General features: G+C 33.4%; 2 protein-coding genes across 3 annotated transcripts in view; one reads left to right on the top strand and one right to left on the bottom strand.

Annotated features, from left to right (window-relative positions):
• The first annotated feature begins 2,276 nt into the window (after positions 1 to 2,276).
• The window catches only part of LOC122501785 (homeobox protein orthopedia), a 35,647-nt gene continuing 23,585 nt past the window's right edge, over positions 2,277 to 14,338 (top strand). Inside the window, exon 1 of one of the 2 annotated variants that reach the window (XM_043611527.1) lies at positions 2,277 to 3,326. Coding sequence is in view for 1 of the 2 variants with exons in the window: in XM_043611526.1 (XP_043467461.1) it covers positions 14,117 to 14,119 (3 nt within the window). In the remaining variant the exon portion in view is untranslated. Of the gene's footprint in view, positions 3,327 to 13,345; positions 14,120 to 14,338 lie in introns of those variants that run through there. The other variant, XM_043611526.1, reaches the window with a different exon arrangement.
• LOC122501784 (chromosome transmission fidelity protein 18 homolog) overlaps positions 4,112 to 14,338 on the bottom strand; it is a 56,105-nt gene continuing 45,878 nt past the window's right edge. The window contains exon 11 of the mRNA XM_043611525.1: positions 4,112 to 4,431. Coding sequence (XP_043467460.1) covers positions 4,363 to 4,431 — 69 coding nt within the window. The 3' untranslated portion in view covers positions 4,112 to 4,362. The remainder of the gene's footprint in view (positions 4,432 to 14,338) is intronic.

Below are 14,338 nucleotides of genomic sequence, written 5' to 3'. Positions count from 1 at the left end.
TTTATTTGACTCAGACTGGTTATATTTTTGTCAGTAATTGATCCGCAATTTTTAATTTTTGGTCCGTAAAGTCCGTATTTGTAAAGACTTTCACTGGATCGAGCCCTGTATCTCCCAAAAATAATTAACGTTTCATATAACGTTCATATCGATTTCAACTGATTACTTGGATTAAAAATTATATTATTAATTTAATTAAATGGAAATTGAATTAGGATTATTTATGCAATATTTCATAACAATTTGGTATAGTAAAAAGAAAGTTTTATTATTTAATATAATTCTGAAATTCAGCACTGCAATAAATATGTAAGGAGAGAAAAAGTTATAATATATTATAAAATAGTTAAAGGAAAGATTTTTTAAAGTAGTTTATTTCATCATATGTTGCTTGCACTATAATTTAGAAACATATTAGATTCAATCTACTAAGTATACTTACTATCAATTACAAAGCTTGGGTATAGCTAAATTGAATAACATACAAACGACTGACGCACACTGTGGTCGAATAAGGATTCACAGCTGCCGCATAGCTTTAGTTATTAAAATTGAATGATAAAGAAGATGAGGCAATTAAATTCATTTCTATGTTCACAAAATAAATTTTAACCAAAGTTTAATTCATTTTTCTTCTTACATCAATTGCTTGATTGACTTTTAAAAATAACGTTTATATCTCTTATTATAAGTTTACACTGTAAAAAATATATTTTACTTTTAATCCACTTTTGACTATAAAGACTTTTAAAATGTCAAAGTGCCCATAGGGTAATCATAATATGAAATTGAAACAAAAAGCGTATACCACATTATATAGTTTCAAAATGATATTATGATTATGATTATAAATTACCTTCAAAATAAGCCCAAGAACAAATTTAAGAGAAAATTGCAAATTTAACCATTTTGGGCTCATGTTTTGCGTAATTTTAATGGGTTTTATTGTCCTAAAGAGAATAAAATATTTAAGTCAATACATTTTTAAAGAAATCTCTTTTTGCAGTAACGAAAAACGGACTGGACTGTCAATTGAGGGCAGTACTGTGTATATAAAGAGTAATTCTAGATTTATTTTACCCAATATGAAATAAAATGATAAAAAATGAAAATCGAACATGCTAGTGGTGTAGACATTTGTGCTTCAGTGCCGGTCCAAACGGCTCTTGCACCGAGTTATATAGGATTCCATTAAATTTGCCTGTAGCGACTCAAAGTTTGACCACGAACTGCCTGTGGCAATGAATACACACATTCACACAAATGTATGCTTATTCGCATGTACGAATGCTTCTGGACTCTTTCTCCCTCTCTCCCTCTCTCTCTCTCTCTCTACACAAGAGAGTCTGAGTTGGAAAGATAATTATGTTACGTGGTGACTGAATTACGCCACGCTTGTGAATCTATATACATATAAATTGGGAAATGTGACCGTACACCATATACATATTATATATATATATGTATTTCTCCAGTAATTTTCGAACCCCTAAATCAACTAAATATCTGGTGTCTAAAGTAATATCTCAGGTGTTTGTCTGCATAAAATAAAGGGTACTCAAAGGATGGAAATTAGCAAATTAATAACTTATCTATATCAGTGTCAAATATCTTGGAAGAGATCACTTTTAATTCACTGGGTAATTATATTATAATGAAAAAACAGAATAAAATCTTGGCATCAAATTTTCCAAAAAATAGTGAGATAATTCAATGAACTTGGATATAATTAATTTAATAAATTCTAGGAGTTGGCTTTCCCAAGCTTATTTGAATAGCATGATAATATTTCTTTCGAATATTTCACTGAAACAAATGAATTGCATATTTGAACCAATAATTTCAGTGTTTAAAGAAAATACAATTCAACTGGCTTAAATAAAAATTGATAATGGACAATTCATTTCATATTGTTATTCCCTTAATATCGCGCACCGTCAAATATTATCTCAATTTCATTTTACTGGAATGTCACTGTCGTGATATTAGCCAAAATAAGATGTCCATCAACCTGTATGTAAATTTTTCATTTCTCTTTTGGCATGTTGTGCGTTGAACAACAGATGAACACAGTAGAGTGCACTTCGTTCAACTTTGTGTCGTGATTCAATTCGAGAATAATTATACCTACTAAAGCCAATTTCTTTGTTAGCCTTAAGTGAATGATTTCTATTTAAATTTGATTGCATTTCTAGAAAGTTTAAATAAAAGAAAGAATTTTGAATTCGATTTAGACAGTTGCTTCCACAGAATATAATTATAATCTTCCATTTTGAATATTTGATGTCAGTTATTGGGGAAAGTAAAAATACGATCAGCAAGAAAAATAGGGGTTTGAGAGAGAGTGGTAAAAAGAAGAGGAACAAAAGAGGGAGAAGCGCCGTCAGAGCTGATATACAGGGATTCACTCTATGTATAGATACGATTTACACTAGGACGACTATCAGCCTCGCCCGCTCATCGTGGCGCGCTTCCGAGAACCCCTTGAAAGTAGGGGATGTTTGTCGTACACGTTATTTGCCCAATAAAACCACGTGGTGCCACCCCCGCTTTTCCTTGTGATACTTGCCGTGGACTCCGCCCTCGCGATTTCTTCACGTCTGCGCGGACCGCCTATCGCGCACGTTTTTTGCCTCCGATGCACAACACAGATCAGCTTCGGACCGAGTCCGATTCACTGGATCTTGGCACGCCGCGATACAGTCATCACTCAACTTTCACCGGTCCATCACATTTTTCTACAACAATCTTCTTAAAAATTTAAATATCTTCTCGCGAGTGCGGACTTGATAGCGTAAATCCAATTCTCTTCAGTCGAGAAAAATATATTTGCCCTGTGATCATAGTAATAGGTAAAACAAACCATTAAACAAAACTTGACCAAGTTTTCTAGTGTCTGTGATATTAAGGTGTTTCGTTATCAAAAGTTAATAACAAGTTTGCTAGTTTTTAATCACTATAGAACTCGCATTATTCTTAAAAGCATAATCCCACAACTATAGACATGAAACTTACCTACTGTCAGTATTGAATTCCATCTCCATTCTAAACTTTTCGTCTAATAAATTTGGTCTGTTGGAATTGGAAATAGTGAGCTAATAAATCAGTGTTTCTAATTCTGGAATTTGATACTGTCTGTAGAACAGTGAAAAAGAATTGGAGGAGGTCCGCGAAAGTGCGGAGAGACTGGTAAAGTGTTGTTCAGTCACGAGTCCAGGATTCTCACCCCCGGAGGTGGTACCGTCTCGCCCGGAGGCGCGGGGCCTCCAGCGAGTCCAACTTCGGGACATTATCTCCCACCGGCACATAGCCCACCTTTGGTCAAGGTAAAACTTGCACACGTTTTCTGCATTCTTTTGCTTTCCTGTTTTTTACCCTCAAATTTAATTCTTGTCAAAATCATTCGTCTCTTGAAAATCTTTCAAAACTCTCTTCAATTCACGTGTCAAAAACTCCACTTCATTATAAATTAGATATAGGAAATGCAAGTTTTTCATTTTTCATTTTTCACTTGAGCATATTAAGCTCTGTACTTTCGCTGTAAAGTTAAGAAACTTTATTCGTATATCCAACTATCGTGATGAAATATTTAGGTAAATTAGTTATATAACAAATCCGATTAACTTTAACTCCAGCCTAAAGTTTCCGATGAAGCAATTTTGGTTACTTAATCTTGAAAATCGCGTCAGAAATAGATGTGCAGCAATCAGTTTGATAAAATTACAGCATTACAATGAAGTCAAATAATCATTTTCATAAACTGAAATCATTCTGTTAAAGGTAATTTGTGTCTCAAGAACAACACTTTAACTATAAAGTCAATTACTTATCAATAGAATTTTCTCATTTAACTTTTGATGAATGTATAATCACATTTGTTATTCAGTGCGTTTTTGTACAAAAATTACTTTAATTAATTAACACTTTATGTATTTTGAACTATTAATCCTAAAATCCTTTTATTTTCTAGACATTGTGCAGATGATTAAAATTCTAGATCACGGACAGCAATTGACAAAGATTAAATACTTTGAAATAACCTTTGGACATCTTTGCAAAGAATTGTGCAACCAATTAAATGACAATGACTATAAAAATTGTGAAAGATAGTACTTGATGTAACATATAGATAGGGAATTTTAGGTATTGTTTCAGTTCATGTTGATGAGCGAAGGAGGAGTAACACTCGAGATTATGGGGTGCCCCAAAAATATAAGAGAATGAGAAAAGCGGGGAAACAAGTTGGGTCGACGATGATGAGTATAAGGGCGGCTGTCAGTGTTCGTTTTCGTCAGACAGCAGCCAGAATCTCTCCGGGGACCTCGGCAGCTGTCTGCGGCTAAGCTCTCGCCAGAAAGCTCGTCAGAACTTTCCGAGCGCGATTTTGTGGCCTCCACTTCTTTTCAACCTCTTTTCGTCTCTCTGTTTCTCCTTAAAAAGAAATTTAAAACAAGTTTTACTTAAAGTGAGAAAAAAATTCCCCTACATTATGTCAGTAAATTTTCCACAATTGCAGACAATATATAAATTATTAACTTAATAAAACAAGTAATGTTAACTAAATAAATACACTACATATATGTATGCCACGCGTAAACGATGCAGCGTTCGAAAAATGCTGCCTATAGTAAACTAAATTATCAATTCAATGCATTCAATTTCAATGTATTCAAACACTTAAATTACTTATTATACATATATATATACATATGAGGGAGAAAAAAATCGTGCCTTCTCACCAATAATTTTCGAGTGAGTAATACTGTAAAATAATGTTTTGCGGCCCTGCGGGTAGATTCAACACGCGCCCGACACTTTCGCTCTGATTAAACTTAATTCATCCCAACAAGAGTATATGAAGCTACAGAAGATGTTAGTGAAGAAGTAAACGTGGTAGCTGGCGGCTCGCGCTGTCTGCCGACCAATCCTGCCAAGTTAACCTCATTAATAAATTAATTAGATATTATTGTGTTGGCAGTCAGGGCGGCAGCTGCGGGCCTTCACTTTATATATATATATATATATATATATATATATATAGATGTATATATAGAGAGCTCTTCTTATTGTTATAAAATGGAGAAATGACAACAGCGACGAACGACGAACGACCCGCAGATGATGCTTAGGAATACGTACATAAAGAAGGGTTAAGACCCATGATGTCACTCTTTTCTCATATAGCTCTTCTCTTTCAAATTATAATCTTTTAATATATATATGTCTTTGTCAGATATGTTACTCGCAACCCGCACAATATTTTTTCTCCTCTTTCCTAATTTTTAATATATATACTTGGAATTTTATATAGACAGAAATGACCATTTAATCAAAATAACATAACATAATATTCATCACAAGATCATTAGAAAAATAACTTTGAATAATAGTAACCAAGTTACTAACATGGGATCATACTCTAATGTCCTTCTTCTTTTATAGCCAATTCGTAAATACAACTTAACCTATAATTATCGCCTCTAATGGAAAAAAATAAAAGTAGATTAGGTACTAATTATAACTGACGTTAGACGCCATCATAAAACCGTTTACGTTCAATTTTTTGATTATTCTATTCTCTATTAAATACCAATGGCTGTCAAATGGCATTATTTCAATCAGCCAATTTAAGGTTGTTAGGATATAAAGATTGAATTTCTTGATCGAAACTTTTGAGTCAAGTAAACTGACCTGAGTGTGTGATGGCATAGCAAATAGATGCCTCTGAAGAAAAACAATTATTTTGAATTATCATTTACAACATCTTGCTTCAACTAATGCAAATTGACAGATCATCAATTTATATCAATAAACTTGCGTTTGGAAAAATGATTTCGTGAATAAAATTTGATTACGCTTAGTTTTATTTTTAATTTCTCTACTTTTACAGTAGTTTAAAATTTTAAATTTTAATCAAAGATTATACTGATGAAATAATGAAATGTAGTACATTAAATGATACAGTAACAATAAAATTTTAACTGTCCTTCGCAGTGGAATTCTAAATTTAAAGTTTAATCAATACCCGCAAGTAGCAAGTTTTTTAATTATCCGGTAATATTAAATATTTAAAATGAATACTACTGCATTAATTGTGTAATTATTACACATATAAAAAGAATTTCAATTAGGTGTAAGTCTAATGATAAGAAATGGAAAACTTGTCTTTTTAACCGTTAGATATGCATTTAATTGCAATATGCTAAAAAGATGACTTCTTTTCGCCCTAAAATAGGACTTTTGGACTTACTGCGTGTGCCACTGTCAGGATACACAGCAGGGTCGGTAAAAAAGTAATTTAGTTGAGCTGGAGCCAACAAACGTTATACTTTTCTCAATGTGTCTGAAGTAATGTGAATCACATATGGTTCATTATAGAGTAATGACAAAAAGAACATGCAACATTATCATTGCGCATTAAGCTGTAGGGGGTCAGGATTAGGATGTCGGCCATTACCGCGCGTCACTGACCGTTTATTCTGCGCCGTGCGCGTTGTGGTGACTTCCTCCAGACGGATGTATGTATGTCTACATAACTGGAGGATGAGGCTGAGGACGTTTGCCAAGTGATTCGGTTGTCCTTCCGGGCGATCATCAATTCCGTCCCTTGAGGGGAAGTAGCCTTCCTCTCTCCAACCAGGAAAAGACTCAAGCGGCTAGGCTACCATTTCCATCTTAACAAATAAAGAAGCCGCGGCAAATGAATCGACACATACTCTCTAAATCTGAATCAGGGAAATTTCACTGAAAATCAGTTACAATGAGAACCTTAGGGCTGCTCCCTTGTAACCGCGCGCTCGGCGAGTTCTTCATATTGAAATATGGTTCAGACGTACAATATTGCTATTTCTTACACTCTCAAGCAATGATCAGTCAAATTTTACGTCAGACATTGAAAACCAATTTATAAGTATATAATATATATTTATAGAATGACAACTTTCCTGAGACAGCAGAGTGTTGATCAAATAAACACAAAAATTTTAGCTTTAACTCTTAAGCGTTTTTATATATATCCTTAAATGTTTAAACAATTTTAATTCCTATATAATGTTATGTCTACCCGAGTCGAAATTTAAGCCCTACTTTCACCCTGAATTTTCAGGGTCTATTGAGTGTTAGGAGTAGTAAAGTAGGGTCTAATTCTAATACGATTAGACCCTACTTTGACTCCCAAAATAGGCGGAAATTTGCCAATCTTCCATTTAGAGAAGCAAAGGAGGGTCTACTTCTAAGAAACCTATACCGTACTTTTAAACCTCGTAGACCCTACTTTCATACTCCTAGACCCTACATTCTAAAAGAAAATTTTAAATTATTTTTTAATGAATTACTTGAAACACTGCAAATGCAAAAAGTACTCCAAATTCATAAATACTGATGTGTTTTATAGCGTCTATATACACTTCGTGTATATAGACGCTATAAAACACATAAAATTCCACTTTTACTCATCCCTAGTGCTTCAATTGAATCTGAGCAAATCTTCAAATTTTTCTTTTTCTAATTGTAGGGTCTAGGAGTATGAAAGTAGGGTCTACGAGGTTTAAAAGTACGGTATAGGTTTCTTAGAAGTAGACCCTCCTTTGCTTCTCCAAATGGAAGATTGGCAAATTTCAGCCTATTTTGGGAGTCAAAGGAGGGTCTAGTTTTTAAAAATTGTATTGAAATCAGACCCTACTTTACGACTGCTAAACCTGAATAAGCCCTACATTTTCAGAGGCTAAGTAGGGTCTAAATTTCGACTCGGGTACCCAGGTGCGAAAAGTTGGTCGGGCCATGGTCGCGCCGACCAAGTGGATAGTCGTGCCGACCTTGGCAACCAAAGGTCGGCCGAACTAGCGAATTGTAACACCCGCCGTCCAGTGGCTGACATGGTCGGGCCGACTATGGCTGCCAAAGTCGGACCGACCAGGGGTGCCAAAGTTTTGCCAACCATGTGAAAGAATGTCGGCTTGACTTTGGCAACCATGGTCGTGCCGACCTTGGCAGCCAAAGGTCGGCCGAACTAGCGAATTGTAACACCCGCCGTCCAGTGGCTGACATGGTCGTGCCGACTATGGTTGCCAAAGTCGGGCCGACCAGGGGTGCCAAAGCTTTGCCGACCATGAGAAAGAAGGTCGGATTCACTTTGGCAACCTTGGTCGTGCCGACCTTGGCAGCCAAAAGTCGGCCGACCGATTGCAAAAAATTATTAATTATTTATTATTATTATTAATTATTATTATTCATTATTTATTTGTTTATTGTATACATCTTAACACTAAACGCAATCTTACACATAAATACAAATTAAAATTTCTAACGCTCGCAGGAATCGAACTCGCAACCTAACGCACCGAAGTCTAACACGCTAACCATTACGCTACGCTTACATGAAAGCCTAAGAACAAAAATGATTTTATAAGCTGCAACTTCAAACTGACCATCGGCCCGACTCTGGCCAAAGTCGGCCCGACCAAGTGAAATTAGGTTTTTTGCACTCTGGCTGCCATAGTTTTACCGACCGTCGGCCCGACTCAGGCCAGAGTCGGCCCGACCAAGTGAAATTAGGTTTTTTGCACTCTGGCTGCCATAGTTTTACCGACCGTCGGCCCGACTCAGGCCAGAGTCGGCCCGACCAACAGAAATTAACCTTTTTAAACTCTGGCTGCCATAGTTTTACCGACCATCGGCCCGACTCAGGCCAGAGTCGGCCCGACCAACTAAAATTAGGTTCTCTAAACTCTGGTTGCCATAGTTTTACCGACCATCGGCCCGACTCAGGCCAAAGTCGGCCCGACCAACAGAAATTAACCTTTTTAAACTCTGGCTGCCATACTTTAGCCGACCATCGGCCCGACTCAGGCCAGAGTCGGCCCGACCAACTAAAATTAGGTTCTCTAAACTCTGGCTGCCATAGTTTTACCGACCATCGGCCCGACTCAGGCCAGAGTCGGCCCGACCAAGTGAAATTAGGTTTTTTGCACTCTGGCTGCCATAGTTTTACCGACCGTCGGCCCGACTCAGGCCAGAGTCGGCCCGACCAACTAAAATTAGGTTCTCTAAACTTTGGCACCCATAGTCGGCCCAAACTTGGGTGGAAACAGTAACCAAAGTCGGCCCGACTTTGGCTGCCGACCTATTGGCAGCCATAGATGGGCCGACCTGCGCCCGACCTTCCAACTCTGGCGGCCGACCAAAATTCGCACCTGGGTAGTTTCTTGTTTGCTGATAATGAAAATTAGTTTTCATTTAAGACCCATTGAGATGAATTTTGGTAATAACGGATCAACGTTTAATCCACAGGGCTGCGCGTTATTATTAATTCAATGCCATACGGATATCTGTGTGTTTACAAATTTAATCACTTCGAAAAAAACCTGATGCTACAATAAAACCTGGGTACTATTATAATCTGTGGGATTAAGTACTTTTTCAATATATTCAAATTAGTTTCCGTTTTTTCTAATTGGTTAAACAATTATGTCATCGCTTTTAAATAATCACATTGTTAAAAATTTTCGAAACAATAATGTCGAAAAATTTCGAAATCTGTTTCTCACATATTATATTGGTGGATATGGAACAGTCATACAGTATTGCTGTTTCAGCCATACGCAGTGCAGAACAGCCATATGTATATGAGAGACAATAATATGTATATGTGAAGCAAACACCAATACTGTATTTGAAGAACAAAAATACAGTATTGCTAATTCAGCTATACGTCCTAACCATATATGAGTATGACAAAATCGACAATATCATTTTTTTCAGTGTATAAATTAACAATTTTAATTATAAATAAGTATGGTAATTATTACAATTAAATTACAATTACTTCACATAATTTTTTGATTAACAAATTAAATTTTCCAGCAATTACAAATTATTGCAAAAATTCAATTATTTTCAAAAGTAGTAAAATTCTTCTTAGAAATTCAAATTATTTTCAAAAACTTTCCTCAATTCAATTATTTTGAATATAGCTATACTTTAATAGAATTTCGCAAAAGAATTCAATTAGTTAAACAATATTTTAATAAAATTCTACGCAAACATTTCATTATTTTCATAAATAATAACACATTTTTTACAGGGATTCAATTACTTTAATAAAAAATGAAACTCATCGCAGAATTTCAACTATTTTTAATACTATTTTCATTAGATTTCTCGAAAAATGAAATTATTCTTAAAAATTCTTTTAAATTCAAAGAAATCAACGAAATTCAATTATTTTAAAAACCTTTGCTTATATTTCCAATACATTTTTAATTAAATTTTTTCAAAGAATTAAATTATTTTCAAAAATTTTATTCAAATTTTTTGTAACAATTCAATTTCTTTCAAAAGAATTTTAATAAATTTTATCACAATACAATTATTTTCAATGTCTATTATTTCAATAAAATTTCAGAAAAGAATTCAACTATTTAAAAAGAAATTTTAACAAAATTCGTCTCAAGAATTCAATTTTTTCTAAAAGTAATATAATTCTTCGCAGAAATTCCATTATGTTAAAAAATTTACAAAAATTCTTGTTAAAATGTCAATTATCTTTATAAATAATAAAATTTTTCTCCGAAATTCAATTATTTTCAAAAATTTTAATAAAATTCTTTGCCGAATTTCAATTATTTTGAATAAAATTTTCATTAAATTTCTCAAAAAATGAAATAATTCTTAAAAATTTTATTAAAATTTGTCAAGATAATTCAATTATTTAAAAATTTGCGTTGATTAAATTCATTATGAAAATTGAATTTTAAGAAACATTCAATTATGTAATTAAATTTTTATTTTTGTATATTTAAATAATTAAATTCTTGTAGAATTTTTAATAAATATTGATTTAAAAATGAATTTCATTAAAAATTTTAGATTATATTTTAATATTAAAATCATTATATTCTATTATATTATATATATATATATATAAATAATATAAATAAAATAAAATAAATAATAAAATAAATATAAATAAATAAAATATATTATAATATAATAATAAATATATAAATAATATATATAAATAATTATATATATATATATATATATATATATATATTCATATATATATATATATATATATATATATATATATATATATATATATATATATATATATATATATATATATATATATATATATATATATATATGAATATATATATATATATATATATATATCTATTATATTATAATCTACGGATTTTTAGAAATAATTGAATTTTCAAAAGGTTTCAAATTAAAATATTTGAAAATTTGAACTTTTCATACTTTTAATTAAGAATTTTGCAGAATTAATTTTTTTTAATTATTTCAAGTTTTTAATTTCTAATATATTTAATTGAAGAATGTCAGAATCATCGAAATTTCGTGAAATTAAATTGTAAAAAAAAGGATTTGAAAATTGTCAAAGAACTTTTTCAAAAATTATTTTAAAATAATTGACTTAAAGCATAATTTTAGTTGAAAATTCTAGAAATGAATAATCGAAATAATGAAAATAATATTTATGGAGAAGTTGCAGTAAGAAAGTAGCAAGACTTAATTATTATAAAACATGAAGAAAGCGATCACTCCGAGTCGATGTTTTATAAAAAAATATTCTTATATGTTATTGAATTTAATTTTTGAAAATCTTAATTTCAATGAAAAAATAATAATGATTAGGTAAATATTTATTTAAAAATACAGTATATTCGAATTCACTCGAGAACTTGAACTCGGTTTTACTGATTAAGTTATTGGACCGAAATATAATTGAACCGAGTTTCGAGCTTTTTGCACACTTGTATGAATTTCTAATTTAATGGAATACTATATATTCGTTTTCCTCCCAGAAAACGCAGCATTTTTCGGACACTTTAAAAATCCAAATGTATATAAATACAATTATGCAAGACTATATTTCTTTGAAATATTGCAGAACGCTTGTCATGGAGAATGAGGAGGAAATTGAGAAAGAAAGAAGGAGAATAAATAAAGAGAGTAGAGAAGATAAAAGGCACATACGATCCTAGGTTTTAGAGACCGCCTCTAACCTCCCTGAGGAGGTCGCCCTGCCTTGGCGAGTCTCTCGACTCGGGCGTTCCTTATAGTATATACGCGGCTCGTTCTTTCGCCTGGTTCGCTTCTGTTTTACGCTTTTCGACTTTTTCAAGATTTATCCTCGACGCTTCCTCGCTAAATCGCTTTCCGGGTGAAATTTACGGTCGGGAGGAGCGCTGCTTCTGACTAACCGGGGTGGGAGTGAGATGGAGTGAAAAAAATAAAAAGAATGGACTGAAAAATAGAATAAGATAGAAAGAGGCAGAAAGCTTCGCTCGACCGAGTAACAGGACCCCACATTCATTCTCGGCACGTTCTTCTCACTACTTGAACCTAAAACTGAGTACGGCTCGCCTTGGCATTACCCTTTTTACCTACTAGCTCTCGATATCTCAAGAGGTTATTTTATTTTCCACTCCATATTATACAACTCACACTCGCGCTTGACCGATCTTCACAAAGTTACTGAGGATGATTGAATCACAAAGAGCAGGTGATTATTGATTTAGTCTCGATAATTACCTCTGTATGTGAGGATTCAGAAAGTGGTGCTTTAAGTAAGGCACAGACAGGGGCGCGACATATTGCACGAAATTGGTGCATATCAAACAGGAGCAGGCAATTGAAATATACCGAATCGAGTTCCGTTGGTAATGTTGCCCAGGGGGCTAACCATCGCCGTCTCTCACTCTCTCACTCTCTCCTTTCCTTCTCTTCCATCCTAAACTGGTATGTATATAATGGACTTATTGCCCGCCTTCTTCGGGCGAATTTCAACCAATTTCTTCACGGTACTCGAAAATAAATAATCAATTGTAAAATATAATCACTTTTGGTAAATATGTATTAATAAACTCTACTATCTACTGTTATACAAATAATTATGTGCAAGCCAATTTTTATTGACACTTTGACAAACTTTTATCACTGCGGTAATCCTTCTTCTAACAAGTATTTACTTCTATTTGTTAAAATACTGTACTTGTTAAAAATATTAATTATAATCAATGATCATTGATGAGTTAAAAGTGAATCGTACATCACTTGCGACCATAATAAATATCAAGAGTTTGTCTGTACATAATCCTTGAGTGGAAGTTGATAAAAGCCGACTGCGTTTATATACATACAATACATACATATACGTATAACCCTGTAGCTCGAGGCACAGATTCAACGAGTTCAATTGCTGCACCAAACGATATAGAAGAGGATCGTATTGATTTCACTATTATAAAGCGCTGAGACTTGCTCGATTATTTACGAATATATTTTTCGCATCAAAGGAAAACTCTTATTCTTTACACTTGAATTAGTTGAAACGCATTCACTAATTTATTGAAAAAAAATTGTCTACTTTTTGAAACAATTTGTATAAAAGTATTTTGACTCGAGACGCTCGAGACGCTCGAGACGAGACGACAAACAAACATTAAGAGTTATAATCGCATGGTGAATTAAGTTCCGGAAGCGGAATTGAAGGGCCACCAAGCGCGACTAAATCGAGTGAGAAGGTCCCTTTGCCATATTCTATGGCGATATAAACCCACTGAAATAAGCTCGAATCTCTTGAAAAGGGAAATCATTTGTATAGAAATGGAGATCCAAGGGGCAAGTAATACTGGACCAAGAGTGTATTTCGAGTCACTTCCGGATTCTCGCCTACATGGGCGAAGGGAACACACACATCCCTGAACCCTCCAAGTGCACTCGACTCTTGCTCGATTCCACGACATTTGCTGTCATGTGTGTCATCTCATGTGTTCACATTTCAAAAAGTTTTACTTTCAAATGGAAATAATTTAAGTTTTTCGGTATGAACTAAATACGTTTTAATGGCAGCTAATATATAATAATTATGTGCGGCGTTTAATTGAATTAAATGAATTTCTGGTCTTTAAAGAACCGTGTAAAGCGTAAAGCATATTGTATATGTATATGTATACATAGAAATCTTAATTCACTAAAGTGCTATTGTGTTAGAGACCCTCATATTGTGCCTGAAGTATTCGCGTTCAATCATGAGGAAACGAGTTACTTGTTGGCTAAACTCATTGTTTGCTTTTGGATTCACTGAATGGTTAGTGGCTTTCAGTTTATTTCACGTTTATCTATTTACATTTGATTTATTCGCTTGACGCCTCGCTTGAAGGCCATCAGTCATGCATTTCACTACTATGTTTGAAAATTGATTTTTACTTTATTTTAATATTATTTGTATTCGTATCAAAACTATTAATTTTCTCTTTTATATTAAATTTACTTATCAATTTCTTAATAAAATTATTTCAAAGTTTCA

The sequence above is a fragment of the Leptopilina heterotoma genome, unplaced genomic scaffold, assembly GCF_015476425.1.
Source record: "Leptopilina heterotoma isolate Lh14 unplaced genomic scaffold, ASM1547642v1 Lhet_214, whole genome shotgun sequence".
NCBI classification, from domain to species: domain Eukaryota; kingdom Metazoa; phylum Arthropoda; class Insecta; order Hymenoptera; family Figitidae; genus Leptopilina; species Leptopilina heterotoma.
Note: the sequence above shows the minus strand (reverse complement) of the source record. Positions and strands in the feature narration are given on the sequence as shown.